Source organism: Kryptolebias marmoratus, linkage group LG20 (assembly GCF_001649575.2).
Source record: "Kryptolebias marmoratus isolate JLee-2015 linkage group LG20, ASM164957v2, whole genome shotgun sequence".
Lineage (NCBI taxonomy): Eukaryota > Metazoa > Chordata > Actinopteri > Cyprinodontiformes > Rivulidae > Kryptolebias > Kryptolebias marmoratus.
In genome coordinates, this window is record NC_051449.1 from 22,276,941 (window position 1) to 22,293,648 (window position 16,708).

Below are 16,708 nucleotides of genomic sequence, written 5' to 3' on the forward strand. Positions count from 1 at the left end.
GTTTGAAGTCATCAACAAGAATGGTGGAGCTACTCATTACTGAGTCCTTTTTTTTGACACTTTGATTTCTGTTTTGGGGGGTTTTCAGGTTTTTTTGAGCTATGGTCTTAAACTTTTGATCAGCTGAAAAAATCATGTTGGAGTGTAAATGCAGTTTTCAATTAATTCCCCGCTCAAAAGTTTTTGTCTCTTACGCTGATTTCTTCTTTTAACATTGTGAAGCTCTACTTAGAACCTTCTTAAGATCCAATAGTGCAAAATGCAAATTCTTTCAGTTTTTTAACTGCCTTAAGATTTTGATCAGGAGTGTATCTGGGCTGTAACTGCTGCCGTCTAGTTGGCAAACGACATTCACGAAGAAGTCTTCAGAATGTCTAAAATCGTTCACTCGGGTTCTGAATTACTTCACTTGAGCCACAGTCTCACAATCTTGTTGTTTTAGTCTTAAACATGTTCCAAAAAAATTGGGCAACAAATTTTCTCTCAAATAAATCACAGAGACGTCATCTCAATCCCATCTCAGGAGCATTAGAGTCGTGGCCGGCTATACACAGGGGCAAGAGAGGGCATTGCCTCCTAAAACAAATTTCTTGCACCCTAAAAATTTGCTGAAAAAGACAAGTTTTTTCCTCTTTCTCCTCTCAGCTCCATGCTGGGTGCCAGCTGTATATGAGACTGTCTGCAGTTAGCAAAGACCCTTCCTACATTAAACAGCCAATCACCGTTCAGTATGGTCTCCAGTAAACAGCCAATCAGCATTCAGTATGCAAATGAGCCTAGGTGCGTCAGATTTCAGTCTGCCTCACTGAGGCAAGATTAACTGAAGCGGTAAAACTTTGAGGAAACAGTGATGCTCCATTAAATTTGTTATAGCGATTCATGTTGTGAGACACTTAATAAATTTTTTTTTTTTAAACAAATGTAAATGTAGCATCTATTTGCTCTGTCAACCAAGGAATGCTATGCTGTTCTTTAGCCAGTGTGAGCACTGCTTCTCCTTCCCCACCTGCAGCCTGCTAAACCAGGTCTACTCAGGGATTTAAATGGCAGTGCACCATCTCACCCAATACTGGGAAGCTACCCCAAGTGTGCATTTAGTACAACGTTAAGACCATTCAATCCTGTCTGGTACCACACACGACTGGTGATAGAGTACTCTGTTATGCAAGATGCATGCTTCTGTTTCCCCTGTTGGAATTACAGCACTGCTAATGAGAAGGATGTTGTTTTTACCTTAACTGGTTTTAACAACTGGAAAGCAGCACTTGATCGAGATAAGGAGCTAAGTGTCAAGCCACAACCATGTGCGTGCTTCAACCATCTGGACTCAGCACAAAAACAGTGAGGCTACAGGGGGGGACTGTTAACTCCCTGTTGGCTGGTAAAGCACAACTTGAAAAAGAAAAACATTACTATGTCAAGTGTGTGGGCAGTGTTGTAAAGTTTCTGTGTGAATGGGTTGGGGCTCTGTGGGACTTCAGAAAAATTGAGACATGATAGGCCTACAGCTGATGATGATGTTGCTTCAAGTTTTTTTCTAAAACGAATGGAGTACACCTTGGAGAGGGATGAGAAACTAGCAAACATTGCTAAAGATATCCTGAAGAAAACATGGCAACACCAAGGAGGCATACCGCTCATCACCTCTACCTCTCATGGGTGGCTCTGATCACAACCTGGTTCATCTTCAGCCTGTGTATAAACCCCTTGTACACAGAGAACCAGCTGTGACATGCATAGGGAAGAGATGGTCAGATGAGACTAAAAAAGCTCAGTGATCATTCAGTGGACACAGGACTATGTAAACTGGTGCCAGTGGAACCACCTCCTTATCAATGCAAGGGAAAACCAAGGGGCGGGTTGTGGATTTTCTTAGGCGCAGACCTTCAACAGTGACACCGGTGAACATTCAGAGAACTGACATTGAGATAGTGGACTCTTATAAGTACCTGGGTGTTCACCTGAACAATAAACTAAACTGGACTCACAACACTGATGCTATTTACAGGAAGGGTCAGAGCAGACTCTACCTGCTGACGAGACTGAGGTCTCTTGGAGTACAGGGGGTGCTCCTGAAGGGCTTTTTGGACTCTGTGATGGCATCAGCCATCTTCTATGATGTAGTCTGCTGGAGCAGCAGCTTATCTACAGCTGAGAGGAAGCGGTTAGATAAGCTCATCATGAAGGCCAGCTCTGTCCTAGGATGTTCCCTTGACCAAGGGCAGGTGGTGGGAGACAGAAGAACTCTGGCAAAAATATCAACACTGCTGGTCAATGTCTCCCACCTGAAGGAAGCGACACAAAAACCTCTTCCTCCCCCGCAGCTGTTAAACTCTATAAGCATGAAGCTGTTACAGAACTGAAGAGCTCCTTCAGTGACAGACTGCTGCATCTTAGGTGCACAAAGAATATTATCGTAGGTTCTTCCTCCCCACAGCTGTTAGACTCTATCATCATCACTGCTCCCAACAAACTCAATAGGTGTTTACATCTCTGATGTCACTTGCACAATTTTTCAATTTCTTCTAAATAGTGTGTTTTCTTTTTCTTGTGAAATATACATGCACATCTATTTCCTTACTGTACAGTCTCTTACCCATATTTTGTTTTCTATCTATCTATCTATCTATCTATCTATCTATCTATCTATCTATCTATCTATCTATCTATCTATCTATCTATCTATCTATCTAATAATCTGATTAGAAAGATCCTTGCCCATCTTTGCATCAGGCAACTGCAAAACAGCTGTTGTAGTGTCAATGAAGGACATAAAGTCCTATTGGGTCAATTCATTTATTAGTCCATAGAGTAACTATTAGGGTGCATTCACACCTGATAGTCCAGTAGACTTGGTTCGATTGGGGACCAAAATTGAAACATTTGTTACATTTTCAGCAGGTGCAGTTCACATTCACACTACACTGAATAAATGGAGCCAAACCCTTTGAGGTACCTGAGAGTTCACTTTTTTGGTCTGCATCAGAGTTCGATTGCGTGTTCACACCTCCCCAAATGAACTACTTTCTTGGCAAAAAACTAGAGTTCGATTAAAGTGGACTAAACAGGGCTAGTGTGAATGCATCCTAAGAAGTTACACTGAACTGGAAATAGCAATCAGGGAGGCTTTGGGGCTTGCTGGCCCCCTGTTGTTGAACACTCAGTTGTTTATCACTTCTATATAACCTCCAGTCTATCTTTGGTGCCACAGAGCCAAAGCTCCCAACTATGCTTCTTCCAAGATTGTTCATTTGTTGCCTGGCAATGGCCCACTCCTAAAATGGCCTCTTGATCAGGGACAGGTACAACTGGTAATTCATGATGTCCTATTTGTCCTGATATGGCAAGCTGGGAAGGTTGAGCCAAAGCAATCTCTCACCAGCCATAGCCTTGGACATCACCTCTGGAGAATCAGAGAATTAAATCTGTAACAAGCAAATTACTTGTCAAACAACTGCATGGGTTATTTAAAAGTAGGCCCATTTCCTGAAACAGCTTTGCTTGTAAGCTGACAAAAGAGTGATCACAATGAGTTCTTAATGGGCTCAACACCTTGTAAACACTATGGTACTTAAAAGCTGTGAAGCCCTGAACTTTAGTAAGGTGTTTGACATCTGTCTTGCAAAGCCACATTGTTCCAGCCTCTGCTGATATGCCAGGGTTTTACAATTATGACAGCTAGGAGATGTGGTACTGGCTACAAAGGACTCAAGTCCAATCATTAGAGATGACTGCTTCACACAGGGGACACAGATTCTGAAACCACTCTTGTGGCTACAATAAACACAATCTTTTGCTCTTTGGAGGGCAAGAAATTCAAAATTAGTCAAATTTAGAGGTGACAGGTACAAGCTCAGCAGGTAGCACTGATGGAAGTCCCCACCCTGAGCCCCTAAAGGATAATTCAGCTGTTCCCTCCCTATCCCAAGGGGACTGTGAAGAATTGATCCCCAAGGTTGTCACAGTTTTGTGCAACAGCCAAGTTTGTTCACTCCATGTACAAAGTTTGAGAAGCAGTAATCTGTTAGTTCATTCCCACTAACCACCCTGAATGGCTGGCTCAAAGGGAGGAGTTTGAGTTGTTCAAACCTCACAATCCACCTCAGAGGTGTTCAAACCTACGAGTTTTCAGTGAAAATTCCACTGTAGCAACCAGGTAGAGAGGGCAACCTCTACCTGGTTTTTCTTCTTTTTTTTTGAAAAAAGAAGAAAAATATTGAGAGCAGACTTTATTGCGAGAAGGGGATACAGCTGCTCCTGGCACAAACACAGTCTAGCCCTCTGTTTTAACAGTAATTGCCAAGGGTTACGGCAGGGGTGTCAAACTCCAGGCCTCAAGGACCACTTTCCTGGAAGTTTTAGGTTTTTCTGCTCCAACACACCTGATTCAAATGGTTTAATTACCTCCTCATCAAATCATCAAGTTCTCCAGAAGCATGTCCACAAGTCATTCATTAAAACCAGATGGTTTAAAGCAAGAAAACATCTAAAACATGCAGGAAAGCAGCCCCCGAGGAACAGAATTTAACATATGTGGGTTACAGGATTCAGTTTGCAGCAAAGCCATTGACTATCAATATGTTAATGTGGTCAGTGGCTACAAGAGTGGGTGCAGATACTTTACAGAAATAAAAGTCTTCTCTCAAGGAGGGAGGTAATCCAAGTTGTTCTGGATTAAATGAATGCTGGCATTTATTCTCAATATTTCCTCATTCCAAAGGAAGGAAGTTCATCCATTCTGCATTTCATCAACTAACATCTCCATCCTTTTGTGGGTTACACCTTGGACAGGTCGCTAGTCCATCACAAGGCCACTTAGATACTAAAATCATGTATATACACACTTTCACGTAGGGCCAATTTAGAATCACCTGTTAACCGCGAATACATTTGGACTGTGAGAGAAAACTGGAGTAGTCAGAAAAAAAATATGCATGAGGTAAACATGCAAAATCCACACAGAAAGGCCCAAGTTGAGTTTTGAATCAAGTACCTTTTTGCTGCAAGGCAATAGTGCTATCCAGCTGTACAGCCCTAATTCTTATATCTGAAAATACAAACTCAGAATGTTGACGAGGGTTGGGCATCAAGTCTCAAGAATCAACTGGAACCAGGCCTAACATTCTGATTCTCCCGGAATCGTTCAAATGTTTAAATTTCAATTCCTAGTTTCAATATCCTGAAGTACAAGCCACAGAACAACAACAAAGACGATCCCGCAGGAAGTGTGTGCGCAACCATGAACAGTGTGCGGCAGCAATAAAAAGTGTGACGCACCAGTGTGACCTAGTTACATGACCGACTTAAATCCCTCTAGCGGGAAAGATGCACCCTCTCTGAGACTCTGTTTCAATTTGTCAAAAGTTTTTAAATTGTGTTGATAGGCCAAGTAAAACCAAAGTTACGATAAATAATTCATGCCACGTCTTTTTTCTGAAAATCATCGTCATATTTGAAGCACGTTAAGAGTGAGAGGCAGCAGCAAAGATGGTGAGTCTCGGGGAGAAAACACCCCTATCCTCCATCTGAAACACACACGCTTCTCCATTCTGACGGAGGCCCAAAGTTATTAGTCAAGCGACAAAAAATCTACAGGAAGAAGAAGAAAATGTGCAAAAGTTGAAGAAAGTTAGGCGGTGATAAAAACAAACAAACAAAAAAACAGCAAGTGTAGGAGTAAGTAATAAGATTTGTGATATTTTGTGTGTTTGGATTTTATAGTTAGATTGTAGTGTAGTGTGTTTAGTATTACGTTAGGTCAGTTTTAGTGTGTTTGAGCCAACCAATGAGGCGATTTTTGAACATGGAGCTCCAGCTTCTGTTTAGAGGTTTGGACCCAGAGATGATGGCCTAAGCCTAGTCGTACTGCAGTCAGAATCAGGTAAGTAAAACAATAAAATACGTCTTATACCAACACAGGGCAGCTAAGAGGTTATACTTGACATAAAACGGTGAGTCAACTCAAAGGCAAATGCCCAGCTAATGTCAGCCCATGTATTTTTTCATAGAAAAACTAACCGAAAGTACTAACACTATCCAGACAGTTGACCAGACTCCATAATGTGCTAATCTGTTCACCATAAAGTCCAAGGGAAAGATGTTGGTGTAACAAATTGAAGAGTGCCACAGAAAGGTTACAGCATATATTGCCTCTTGAAAGAACCAGAATCGAGTATCATTAGGAACCGGAATCAAAATGAGGAATCTGTATTGGAACCAGAATAGTTCACATTTCAACGATGCCCAACCCTAATGTTGACACACGATGCTCAAACCACCCGCACCCAGAGCGAAGGTTGGTTGGGTCATGAGGGGAAACATTTGAATGAGTGTGGACTCCTGTTGAAATTGAGAGTTAGTGTGAGGACAGGAATGTATTTTTTTGGTTTTGATGTTGTGTTTCAGATATGTTATGCTTCCTGCAGAATTAGTTAGATCACAAAAAAGGCCTTTTCAATTATAGAACTGTATTTTGTGCCCTCCAGGAATGACCTCAAGGCAGACCCAGAATTTACTGAGGAGATTAAATAGTCTCTATGGGCTGGGAACACCTTGAAATCCCCCGAGAGGAACTGAAAGAGTGTTACTGTGAAGAGGGATGTCTGGATTTCCCCCCTGGACCTGTTACTTTTGCAGTAAAGAATAAGCGAAAGTGGATGGATAGGTGTACGTATAGATGTGCATATTGTGTGTGCATGTTTGAAGGGTCAAGTGGTCAGGGTGGTGGTGGTGGCAGTGGGGGGGGGGGTTATTTTAAAAGTGTTTAGTCTTTAGTTTGGGGTCTAACCTTCGTAGCCTTTAAGGTGGGCATGTAGTGTCAGCCTTTTTACTGTAGATCAAGATATTAAATTTCAAAATATTTAGTTTGTGAGAAGGCTACATCTATAAGGTTTGTAAAAAAAATCTTTGCTTACCAGAATAACCCTGGTTCTCTGAAAAATGAGCAAGGTATCTTAACAATCTGCAGTAGTTGCATAGATACGTGGAAGAAATACACATGACAAAGGCTGGCATGGGGCACCAAGTACTGAGAAATGGTAATGGTGCACCCATACCAAACCGGTGAACCGGTCTGTCACTGGCAGACTTTGTGGACTTTGTGGAAGTGGAACGTCCACAACTGGTCACACCAGATGGTGCTTCCCGTTGTGAAGGTGTTTAGCAGTTTCCTGAGAACTTGTGTTACCCTGGTGTCCAAACATTTTTCAAATTGAACACTTAAATGTTGGTTTTGGCAAACTATTAAAATGTACAATTTATCAAAAGCTTTGACTTTTCTTTGTCTCTAGGATTGGATGCAAAATGTAGATGTAGATATAGAATTGTTGTATTTTTTTCTCAGAGCAAGCCATTCTACCTGTGGTTAATGTTTTGGCAAATGACAAATGATAAAGCTAATGGTCCCAAATGAAAATATTTTTGCCGTAAAGTGGAGGGCAATAGCTAAATGGAGGACAGTCTAAAGGTTTAAATAATAGCGACTGAATGAACCGCTATGGAATTTTGAAGACTGTAGCTGTTTCAGACGGCAAAATCCGCTTCAGAAGTTGGCCCATTCAGACCATATTGACAGGCTAAAGATGGCTAGTCCAACTCATGAATAATTAGACTAAAGACCCACTGACACTATGGATACTTTGAAAAATGGTGCACCTTGTGTCTACACACACGAAAGGTTTTTGATGATTAAAAACAACTTTTAAAAATGCTTTCCAAAATGGAAATAAAAAAATGCAGTGGTCGTGGATAGACACAAGATGCAGACGTTTAGAGAAACAATTCTGTTGCAGACTATTTCAAATACGCCCACTATCCTTTTGAGCTCTAGAAACCAAAACAACAAAGCCTTTTTACTGACCTTTTATATGTCTGTCTCACTTTATTTGGATTTACTCACTAATATACTTTGATTGTGTGCTGAAATGGTTCATATGTGAGAAGAAATCGTAAATAGTATTAAAGGGTACCTATTATGCAAAATTCACTTCTTGCACGTTTTTGTACTTCCATTTGGGTATCTACTGCTTCTAGAAACAGTCCAAGCACAAAAAAGAACACCCAGCTGTTTTTTGACAATAAGTAAATGCTTTTTTGTGTCTGCAAAATGACCTGTTTCAAAAGCCTCAGGATTATTACATCACAATCCTTGTTACCTAGCATTCCCAAGCCGAGCCCAGCCCCTCACCTAGCAACCCAAGTGGAGCTCCTCCCACTTCATTACAAGAAGACCGGCACTTTTCTTCTGCTGGTTTTACAGCTGAACAGTGTCTGCTGGAGCAGGAAAATGTTCTGTTGTTGGCTGCAATATAGAATGTGTCCATGTTCTCCCAGTCACAGAGAACAGAGCTGCATGGCATCATTTTATTTTTTGATGGCACTGTCCCCGTGAGATTGTCAAAGAAAGTTGTACCACTCAGCTGTCTGTTAAAGTCAAGGCAGGTTTGTCTAAACTAACATTAGAACTTTGTTAATAAAAGAGAAAAAAAGTTGAAAAAAAAAAAATAATAAAACTGATCTTTACCAGGTGGCCGTCCAGACACTTTTTGGGTTTGGACCTGATTGCCAGTGTCCCGACCCTCTACCAGTCGGGGTTCGGACCGCTGATAAAATTCCCGAGCCCCTCCTCGGATGTAACTCCGTTTAGATTCAGTAAAAACAGTCAGACACACAAAGCCTTGCAAGTCTACTCGGCGCCCGTTCACCGTTACTCCCGGGGCGCCTGTCGGCCCTGAGGAGAAGGAGCTGCGTCTGATTAAACTGACCCTGCTCCTGCTGGCCGGGCTGATCCGGGCCTTATTTTATTCTTATTTTTTTGTTGTGAATTAATAACGATATAAATGTGCGTCAGATCTTCAGATCTGCAGCGTTTATGCCTTCAGTAAGTTTTTATGTTTTCAGACAGAACACTAAGTTTTGGGGGGCGTGGCCAACAGCAGCTTATTTGCAAAACCGCTCATTCTGAAATGAGCTCAAAACAGGCAAAACTGATCAGGTGAAATCTCAATATCTGAGAACAACAACATTATATTTTGGGAGAATCTTTAGCCAAGCTAAGAATGCTCTTCCTCTGTGTTTAAATGTTTATGTGGATGTTCCTGCCTCCCAGTGGCATGGCTGGGTAATTGTCAGTGTTTTTGCCAAAATAATATTAACAGAGCTAATTAAAATAAATAAAAAATATACATATATATAGTCAGTTTAAAATATATATTTGTTATACTGTAGACAAGGCCTTAATAAAGAGAAGGTATTAAACAATGAAGCTACTAATAGCCACCTCTATGGGTTTAAGAATGTGTGATGATTAAAATAAAAACGTAAAGATTAAACAAAGACTGACAGAGAATTAGTCATTGATTAGTTCATCATTTTGATTAGGTAAGTACTTATTGTTCCCCACTAGTTCCTTGCTTAAAAATTGTGAACATTTTGTTGCTTTTTGCTTTGGAAACTACATTTTATTGGATTTTTATTAGTTCAAGAAAGAATAGCCTGAATAATATCTCGATTAAAGGTGATTTTATTGCTCTTGCCAATCTAAATGTGCTTCATCATGAAGTAAACCATTTCCCTTTATCATCTGAGTTAACCACTACACATTCATTTCCAATAAAAGGACTCAAGCTAAATACAAAATCTACTTGACTTTTTGCTTATTTGAGTATTTGGGGCCGTTTATAAACCTACAAAGTCGACAGAGTGAGAGGTCTTGGATTTGAAGGGCAATAAAAGTGTCATACCACCTGAGTGGTGTTTGGGCATGTGAAGGTGACTGTTTGATCTGAACAACAGCACTAAATCTGCAAAGGGATGGACATTGCAAATGGCTTTTAATGAGCGGTCGAGGATTTTGTACAGAGCTAAAACTTTCAGCTCAGGAGTTCAGTAATTGCCAACCTACAATAGTTGGAATGTATTGTGATAGGTATCTACTTTCAGAACAAAACCGACCATTTATAGTTGTGTTTGGTTAAGGTATATTAGCATTTATTTGACGTTTGTATCATGCTGTGTTGTTGGATGCTGGTTGCAGGAGCTGCAGACCATTCCATTAAGGCTGTTCCACACCAAAACCTATTCCTCAGGCTAAACTGTAGCTAATGACAAATATCTCTCGCTACTTGCTACAAAGATATCAATAACACGATGGTAATCAAACAAACCTTACCTCTGAGCGACGTGGATGGATCCAGGAGAGAAGTTAAATGCTGCATTTAATATTTTTTTTACTTTCGTCTTCCATCTATTTCACAGTCGCCATTTTCCGTGGTGGTCTGGTGTGGGACAGATCATTTTTTGTACGGGTAATCACACATTTCTTCAGCCCTGCAGTAACAGAACAACCCGTTACTAAAATAATTGCGTTAAAATTTGCTACAAGTTTAAAAAGCAGTCGTAGATGGCACATTACTGATGTTAGCTTCTCGGTACATTTCGTTACGTATTGTGACGCGTCGGCGCCATGCTCCCCCCAAAAGGCTTGTAATGGTTCCGTCCACATAGGAGGCATAAAAGCCAGAGTTAATGACCATTTTTTTTTCTGGGTAGCAGATTTTTCTTTTTAAGTGATAGCGCATAATCACCGTTTTAATTGATAAGATTAAATAAACGTTCAGTTACTATTTGGCTTGGAAATGTTAGATGCCAAAAATGTTGGTTTTGTTGATAATAGTGAAATTATTTGCCAACACAGGTTTGGTTACACTGACTGGCTTTGTTGCTTCTGTGACCGGTAATTTTCCTGTTTAGCCTCTACCTGGCGTATTTTCAGAAGAAAACACATGTTTGAACACACACTCTAAAAAGCAGTAAATTATTTCTGCAGTATAAGCTGCATCACACAGTCTTTTGACATGCAGCGCCCATCTTAAGATATGAACACAGTATTGTTTGTCAAAATTCAAACATCTAAATAAAGTTGTTTCTAATTTAAAAGAGTTCAGCCTGGAGCTGATGAGAAGCGATGCTAGACCATCAAACCAAACATAGGGATCAAGGGGTTAAACTTTGAATTTATTGAACAATGTTTTAATATACGTGGATTAGCTGTCTTTATTATTACAGGTAGGTATAAAAAGGTATAACTTAAAAAATGATTTTGCTCAGCTATGTAGTTAAACCGTTAAATGACATCATATTTAGCTGTTAGCAGTTGGTTGTTAGCTTGTTTAAAGCTAACAGCTCATTCAGCTCAATAAATAGTGTATCCATAGCTAAATAATCAGATATTTTCAGTTGAAATATTTGCCAGCCAGCATCAATCATACTTTAACATTTTTTATAGTTTAGTATATGATCTATTTTATCAGGCACCGTTTTTTTGTCTTGTAAATCATAAATAACTGTTTAAAAGCTAATATTTCAGACATTCTTAATCCAAGTACTGCGTAATTATGGTGGAATTGGATCTTTAAGAGGCCTGAATTAGCTTTGAAATATCAGAGATTAATTATAAACCCATATTTGTTCCAATAATCAGTTGTGTCTCGCCTAGATTCACGTTGACTAGGATTTGGTGAGTTTTATCTTAAGAGATGCTGGATGCTCATGACTTCACGTTGTCCTTGGACGGTTTGTTTTTTGAGAAACCCAATGTTCACAAGGTGTAAGTACCAAAGGATGTTACACATCACCCCCAATTCATTGTCATCCTTCAGCTGAACTCCTTTTTTAACTGGATTTAACAGCAAACCACAGCAGCAGGAGGCCTGTCAATGGCAGCTAGAAGCACCTCCACCTCTGACTCATATTCCAGCAACTCAGGATATGCAAGAACAGGCAGAGACTCTTTCTGCCATACACAGTATGATGTGCTCTGAGATAAGATGAATTATTTTCTTTTAACTTGTCTACACAGCTTGGTATTTGACTTGTTAAAATGTAACTATATGATTATTATTTAAATAGGTTTGAATACTCTTAATATTTCCTGAGTTTAAAAATTTTATTTTGAAATTATATTCACATAATCATCACTATAGGGAGGAATATCAAAGTTCCTTCAATTTCTTAATCTTATAAAGTCATTAAGGAACCAAATAAAACTCTGTTTTTTTCTCTTCTTTTATATTTTTAGGTTTTACACAGAAACCCAGGATGTTTGATGCTCCTTTAAAGGAATTGCATGGGCTTAAGGTTTTATCATCAGAAATCAACAATTCTCACTGTTTTAACAGTGAAGAGAGAGAAACTCAGGAAACTCAAGGTGGTAGTAGCAGCAGCCCCAGCACATCCAAAGGCCTTTGGGGGGGTGAAGGGTTCAAGGAGTCCTCAGAGGGTAGCTGTCAGAGTGACAGAGGTGGACATGAGACACTGCTGGACTCTCGTCATGCAGCCATCAGCAGATGGTCGTATCTGGACTGTGGAAAGAGCCCGCCTTTAAGAAGAAGGCAAGTATAAGTTATTTAAAGAATACTATGCATTTAGATCAAAGAGTGCATGCACATTGTTTACAGACATGTTACTTCTTTTCAAAATAAGATGAGATCTGCCCAAAATGTTCAACTGCAGATGGTTGGCATGTCACCACATGAGGCCATAAAAAGCAGGTCAACTTGGAGTTTTCCTTCCCAGCGAGCAGATGCAGAACATTACTTAGGCATGCTTAACCTAACAGGATTAATCTTAATAGCTATGTGAAACCCACATTCCTAGCTTTTCAAATTCCTTTTTGCTCATGACAACCTTGTATTGTAAAAAATATATGATATGCTTGCTTGAAATGGAAACATAGAGTATCCTCAGGAGGATTAGTGGACAGTTCAGGAAAATATGCTAAAGCATCCTTCATGTTGACCTTGTTGCAAGAGTCCATAATGCCTTCTCCTCTCAATTTAAGCTCCTTCCTCATTGTTTAATTCCTCTCTCTCTCCTCACTCCCACATCAGCTTGTTCAAGATCCCAGCGCTGGACAGCAGAGGTGACTCGTCAACGAATGATGACCTCAAGAGTGGCAGCAGCAGCCAGACAACGTCCAGATCGCAAACTTTTCTCAATCAGGTTGCCATGACAACTGTACATCCTGCTCTTCAGCCTCCAGAAGCGACAGTTGGCCATGCAGCTCCTTTTCTCTCCGAGCCCCCTCTCTCGCCCCCTCCTCTGGGTTCTTTTGCAGCGAGCGGCCGACCCCCGCATCAGGCGCCACATGCAGAAATGCAGGACAAGGGCACAAAGAGAGCCTTCGTTCCACCCATGACGCCCCAGCCGCTGCACATACAAGGTTCCGCTCAACACTGACACAGTCACAGACAGACGCTGATTTATCAAACGATGCTCTGATAGGAAAGCTGCCGTTGATGAGCGCAGGGTCATTGCTAAACATGGCACTAGCTGCCACAATATGTTTGAGTGTGATGAGATGAAATAAGGTGAGCTTATCCACTGACTGCATCAATAGTGGTGAACAACATTTGGCAGTAAACATTATAGACCCCGGTAACTCACTGTGGCTCTAAAAGAGATGTACATATGATTAGATTTTAATTGTTTTTTTTTACAGTTTGACATTTTTTATAATAAAAAAAAAATTGTTCCAAATTGACAGAAAACTGAAAACAATAAATTTTTGATTTGTTTACATTTTAGGATCTACACATTCTGGAGTTTTGCGACCAGTTTCAGAAATTCGTATCCTTTTTTTGTTGCTTATGTGTAGATGAACATCATTTAAAATAAGTAGATTGTGAGTTGTGCTAAAATACTTGAAATTGTGATTTTTTTCTTACAAATATGTTGATTTGATTTCCTGAAACACTCAGCTGTGAAGTTCAGATCCATCTTCAGCGACTTCCCTTTTTTTAACTATGTTCAGTCTAAAGCTCTGGATGATGTAAGCACATAAATGTTACACAAAAGGAACTGTACTTTGAAGTGTTTGTTGAAGTGCATCTGGTTTTGGTTTCTCTTTAGGTTCTTTACTCAAGTAAGAACTTTGTGGCCTGTGCTCCCACTGGATCAGGTAAAACAGTATTGTTTGAGCTGGCTATCATTCGCCTGTTGATGGAGACATCAGAGCCATGGAGAGATGTCAAGGCTGTATACAGTAAGCATACATTATTGTTGGGATAGAGACATTGGCAGAAACATGGCCAGAGATAATTTTGTTGATTGTGTGAATGCTAAGTCTCTACTCACACTGTTGTTTGGTGTGCTATGACCTTGGGTATTTGAAAGCTCTATACTATTCAAAATATTTACCTTTATTTACAAAAAACTTTCCTATAGAAATATATTCTCTTTGAAATCTGCTTCAATAATACAAAAAAGTTAAAAAGCAAAAACAACTGGACTTCTATTCTGTAGTTGAAGACGTTTCGCTTCTCATCCGAGGAGCTTTCTCTATACAATGAAATCACGATAAAGTTAAAACTGAACTAAACAACAATCAGAAATCTAACAATCTAATAATATCTAAATTATGAGCGAAGATAAACTAAACAAAACTAAATGTACAGGAAGGCTAAATAAGCTAATATAAACTGACACATGATAATGCTAAACTAAAGGTACAAGAGGCTAACTAATAGTACTAAAGGCTCGCTAACAGCCAACATAAGAATTGCTAAGATAATTAAACTAAGGCAGTGAAGGAAGGGAGGGAGGGAGTGTGAGTGGGATGACAGAGACGAGGCAGAGACGGTGGAAAATTTGTGTGTGTGTGTTTGTAGAGACGGTGGAAGACGGTGTGGTGTGTGTTGTATGTGTGTGTGTGTGTGTGTTTGTAGAGAAGTCCATGAATCACGTCACAGAGGCCATTGTCTTTGATAATATGATGGAATGTTTATCAGTCAGCCCAGAGCAGATCCACAGATGTCCTTAGGCAGGAGAGGGGGCAGAGCATCTTGTTTACATAAAATCTAGGGAGAAATTGAAGATAGCTGGCCAGACAAGGTCAGCATAAGGGAGCCAGATTCACATAACAATAATTGTTTTTGGTCAGGCTGACTTATGTTTTCCATCTGCCTTGAAAGTCTTGCTGGTACTTCGCAATGGCGAATCCAAACAGCCAAATTCCAGGTCCATTCAGCCTGTTCCAAGCGAGCAACTTTCTCCAAGATTTATCCCATTTCATTCCTGAGTCCAGGAACCGCCTATGATCCTGTAAAAGGATCGCATCCAACTTGCGATTCTGCTCCCGTAACATCCCAGTCTGAGTGTAGATCGCCAAACCAATCAAACGACTTTGACGATAGGTCAGGTAACTGCCTAATACAAACAGCAGAAATCCTGTTATCAAGGAGACAGAGAGAAAGAGACAGAGAGAAAAAACACACCCGCTTGCCACCAGGAGCAGAGAGAGTGTGGAAGGAGAACCTCAACATCTTCAGCTCTGCCACTTCCAGTTCTGTCTTCTGTCTTTCTGTCAGTCCCACTGTCTCCAAACCATGCAACATAGCTGCTCTCACCACTGTCTGTAAACATTTTATTTGACCTTTGACCTTTGCTGCCACCCTTTTGTCACAAATCACTCCTGAAACTTTTCTCCATCCACTCCATCCTGCCTGGACTTTCTTCTTCACCTCCTTACCAAACTCCCCGTTTTCCTGAACAGACCACCCCAAGTACTTAAAGTCCTGCACCTTTGTGACCTCTGCTCCTTGTAGCCTCACTGTTCTACCTGCCTCCCTCTCATTCACACACAGGTACTCTGTCTTATTACCACTGACTTTCATCCCTCGTCTTTCAAGTGCATACTTCCACCTCTCCAGGTTCTCCTTCACCTGTTCCCTGTTCTCACCACAGATCACAGTTTCATCTGCAAACATCATAGTTTGCATCATAGTCCGGAAGACCACAGGCAGTGTGGGTTGGCAACAAAACATCCAGTATCACTATACTAAACACAGGGGCACCCCAAGGATGTGTGCTGAGTCCCCTCTTGTTCACCATGCTAACCCACGACTGCGCACCGGTACTCTCCTCCAACCTGTTCATCAAGTTTGCGGATGACACAACGGTGGTGGGTCTCATCAGCAACAACGATGAGTCACACTACAGGAGCGAGGTGAGCCGGCTGGTCTCCTGGTGCAAACACAACAATCTCTTGCTGAACACGGAGAAGACCAAGGAGATTGTTGTGGACTTCAGGAGAACCCACAGACAGCACACTCCTCTGTCCATCAACTGCTGTGGAGCGGGCGAGCAGTACGAAGTTCCTGGGTGTGGACGTCACAGAGGACCTCTCCTGGACCACCAACTCAGCAGCACTGGCCAGGAAGGCAAATCAGCGGCTTTATTTTCTGCGCAAACTAAGCAGAGCTGGTGCTCCCACCGCCATCTTAACCACCTTTTACAGAGGAGCCATCGAGAGCATCCTAACCAGCTGTTCTACTGTGTGGTATGGGGCCTGCACAGTATCTTGCCGCAGGACCCTCCAGCGCATTTTAAGGGCAGCTGAGAAGATTGTTGGCACCCCCCTCCCCTTCCTTCAGGACTTGTACAGCAACCGTCTTACACGGAAGGCTCTCCGCCTGGCGAGAGATGCCACCCAACCACTGCACAGCTTCTTCAGCCTGCTGCCATCAGGGAGGAGACTGCAGAGTCTCCGGGCTAGGACCAGTAGACTGAGGGACAGCTCCGTCCACCAGGCTGTGAGGATGCTCAACTCACTCCTCTACCCATCCTGCCCATAATACACTCCACTCGAGTAGACTAAACCCTCCTCCAACCGTTTTGGAACCGTTTGGAATCTTGCACGACCGATATGGTT

At 41.2% G+C, this 16,708-nt stretch overlaps 2 protein-coding genes across 2 annotated transcripts in view; one reads left to right on the forward strand and one right to left on the reverse strand.

Annotated features, from left to right (window-relative positions):
- Positions 1 to 10,444, reverse strand: part of znf644a (zinc finger protein 644a) — a 30,584-nt gene extending 20,140 nt beyond the window's left edge. The window contains exon 1 of the mRNA XM_017430749.3: positions 10,169 to 10,444. The gene's annotated coding sequence lies outside the window, so the exon portion shown is untranslated. The remainder of the gene's footprint in view (positions 1 to 10,168) is intronic.
- Positions 10,445 to 10,556: 112 nt separating this feature from the next.
- Positions 10,557 to 16,708, forward strand: part of hfm1 (helicase for meiosis 1) — a 35,668-nt gene continuing 29,516 nt past the window's right edge. Inside the window, exons 1-8 of the mRNA XM_025009227.2 lie at positions 10,557 to 11,064; positions 11,495 to 11,605; positions 11,688 to 11,803; positions 12,077 to 12,389; positions 12,888 to 13,219; positions 13,585 to 13,626; positions 13,758 to 13,828; positions 13,909 to 14,041. Of these exons, the coding sequence (XP_024864995.1) occupies positions 11,535 to 11,605; positions 11,688 to 11,803; positions 12,077 to 12,389; positions 12,888 to 13,219; positions 13,585 to 13,626; positions 13,758 to 13,828; positions 13,909 to 14,041 (1,078 nt within the window). The 5' untranslated portion in view covers positions 10,557 to 11,064; positions 11,495 to 11,534. The remainder of the gene's footprint in view (positions 11,065 to 11,494; positions 11,606 to 11,687; positions 11,804 to 12,076; positions 12,390 to 12,887; positions 13,220 to 13,584; positions 13,627 to 13,757; positions 13,829 to 13,908; positions 14,042 to 16,708) is intronic.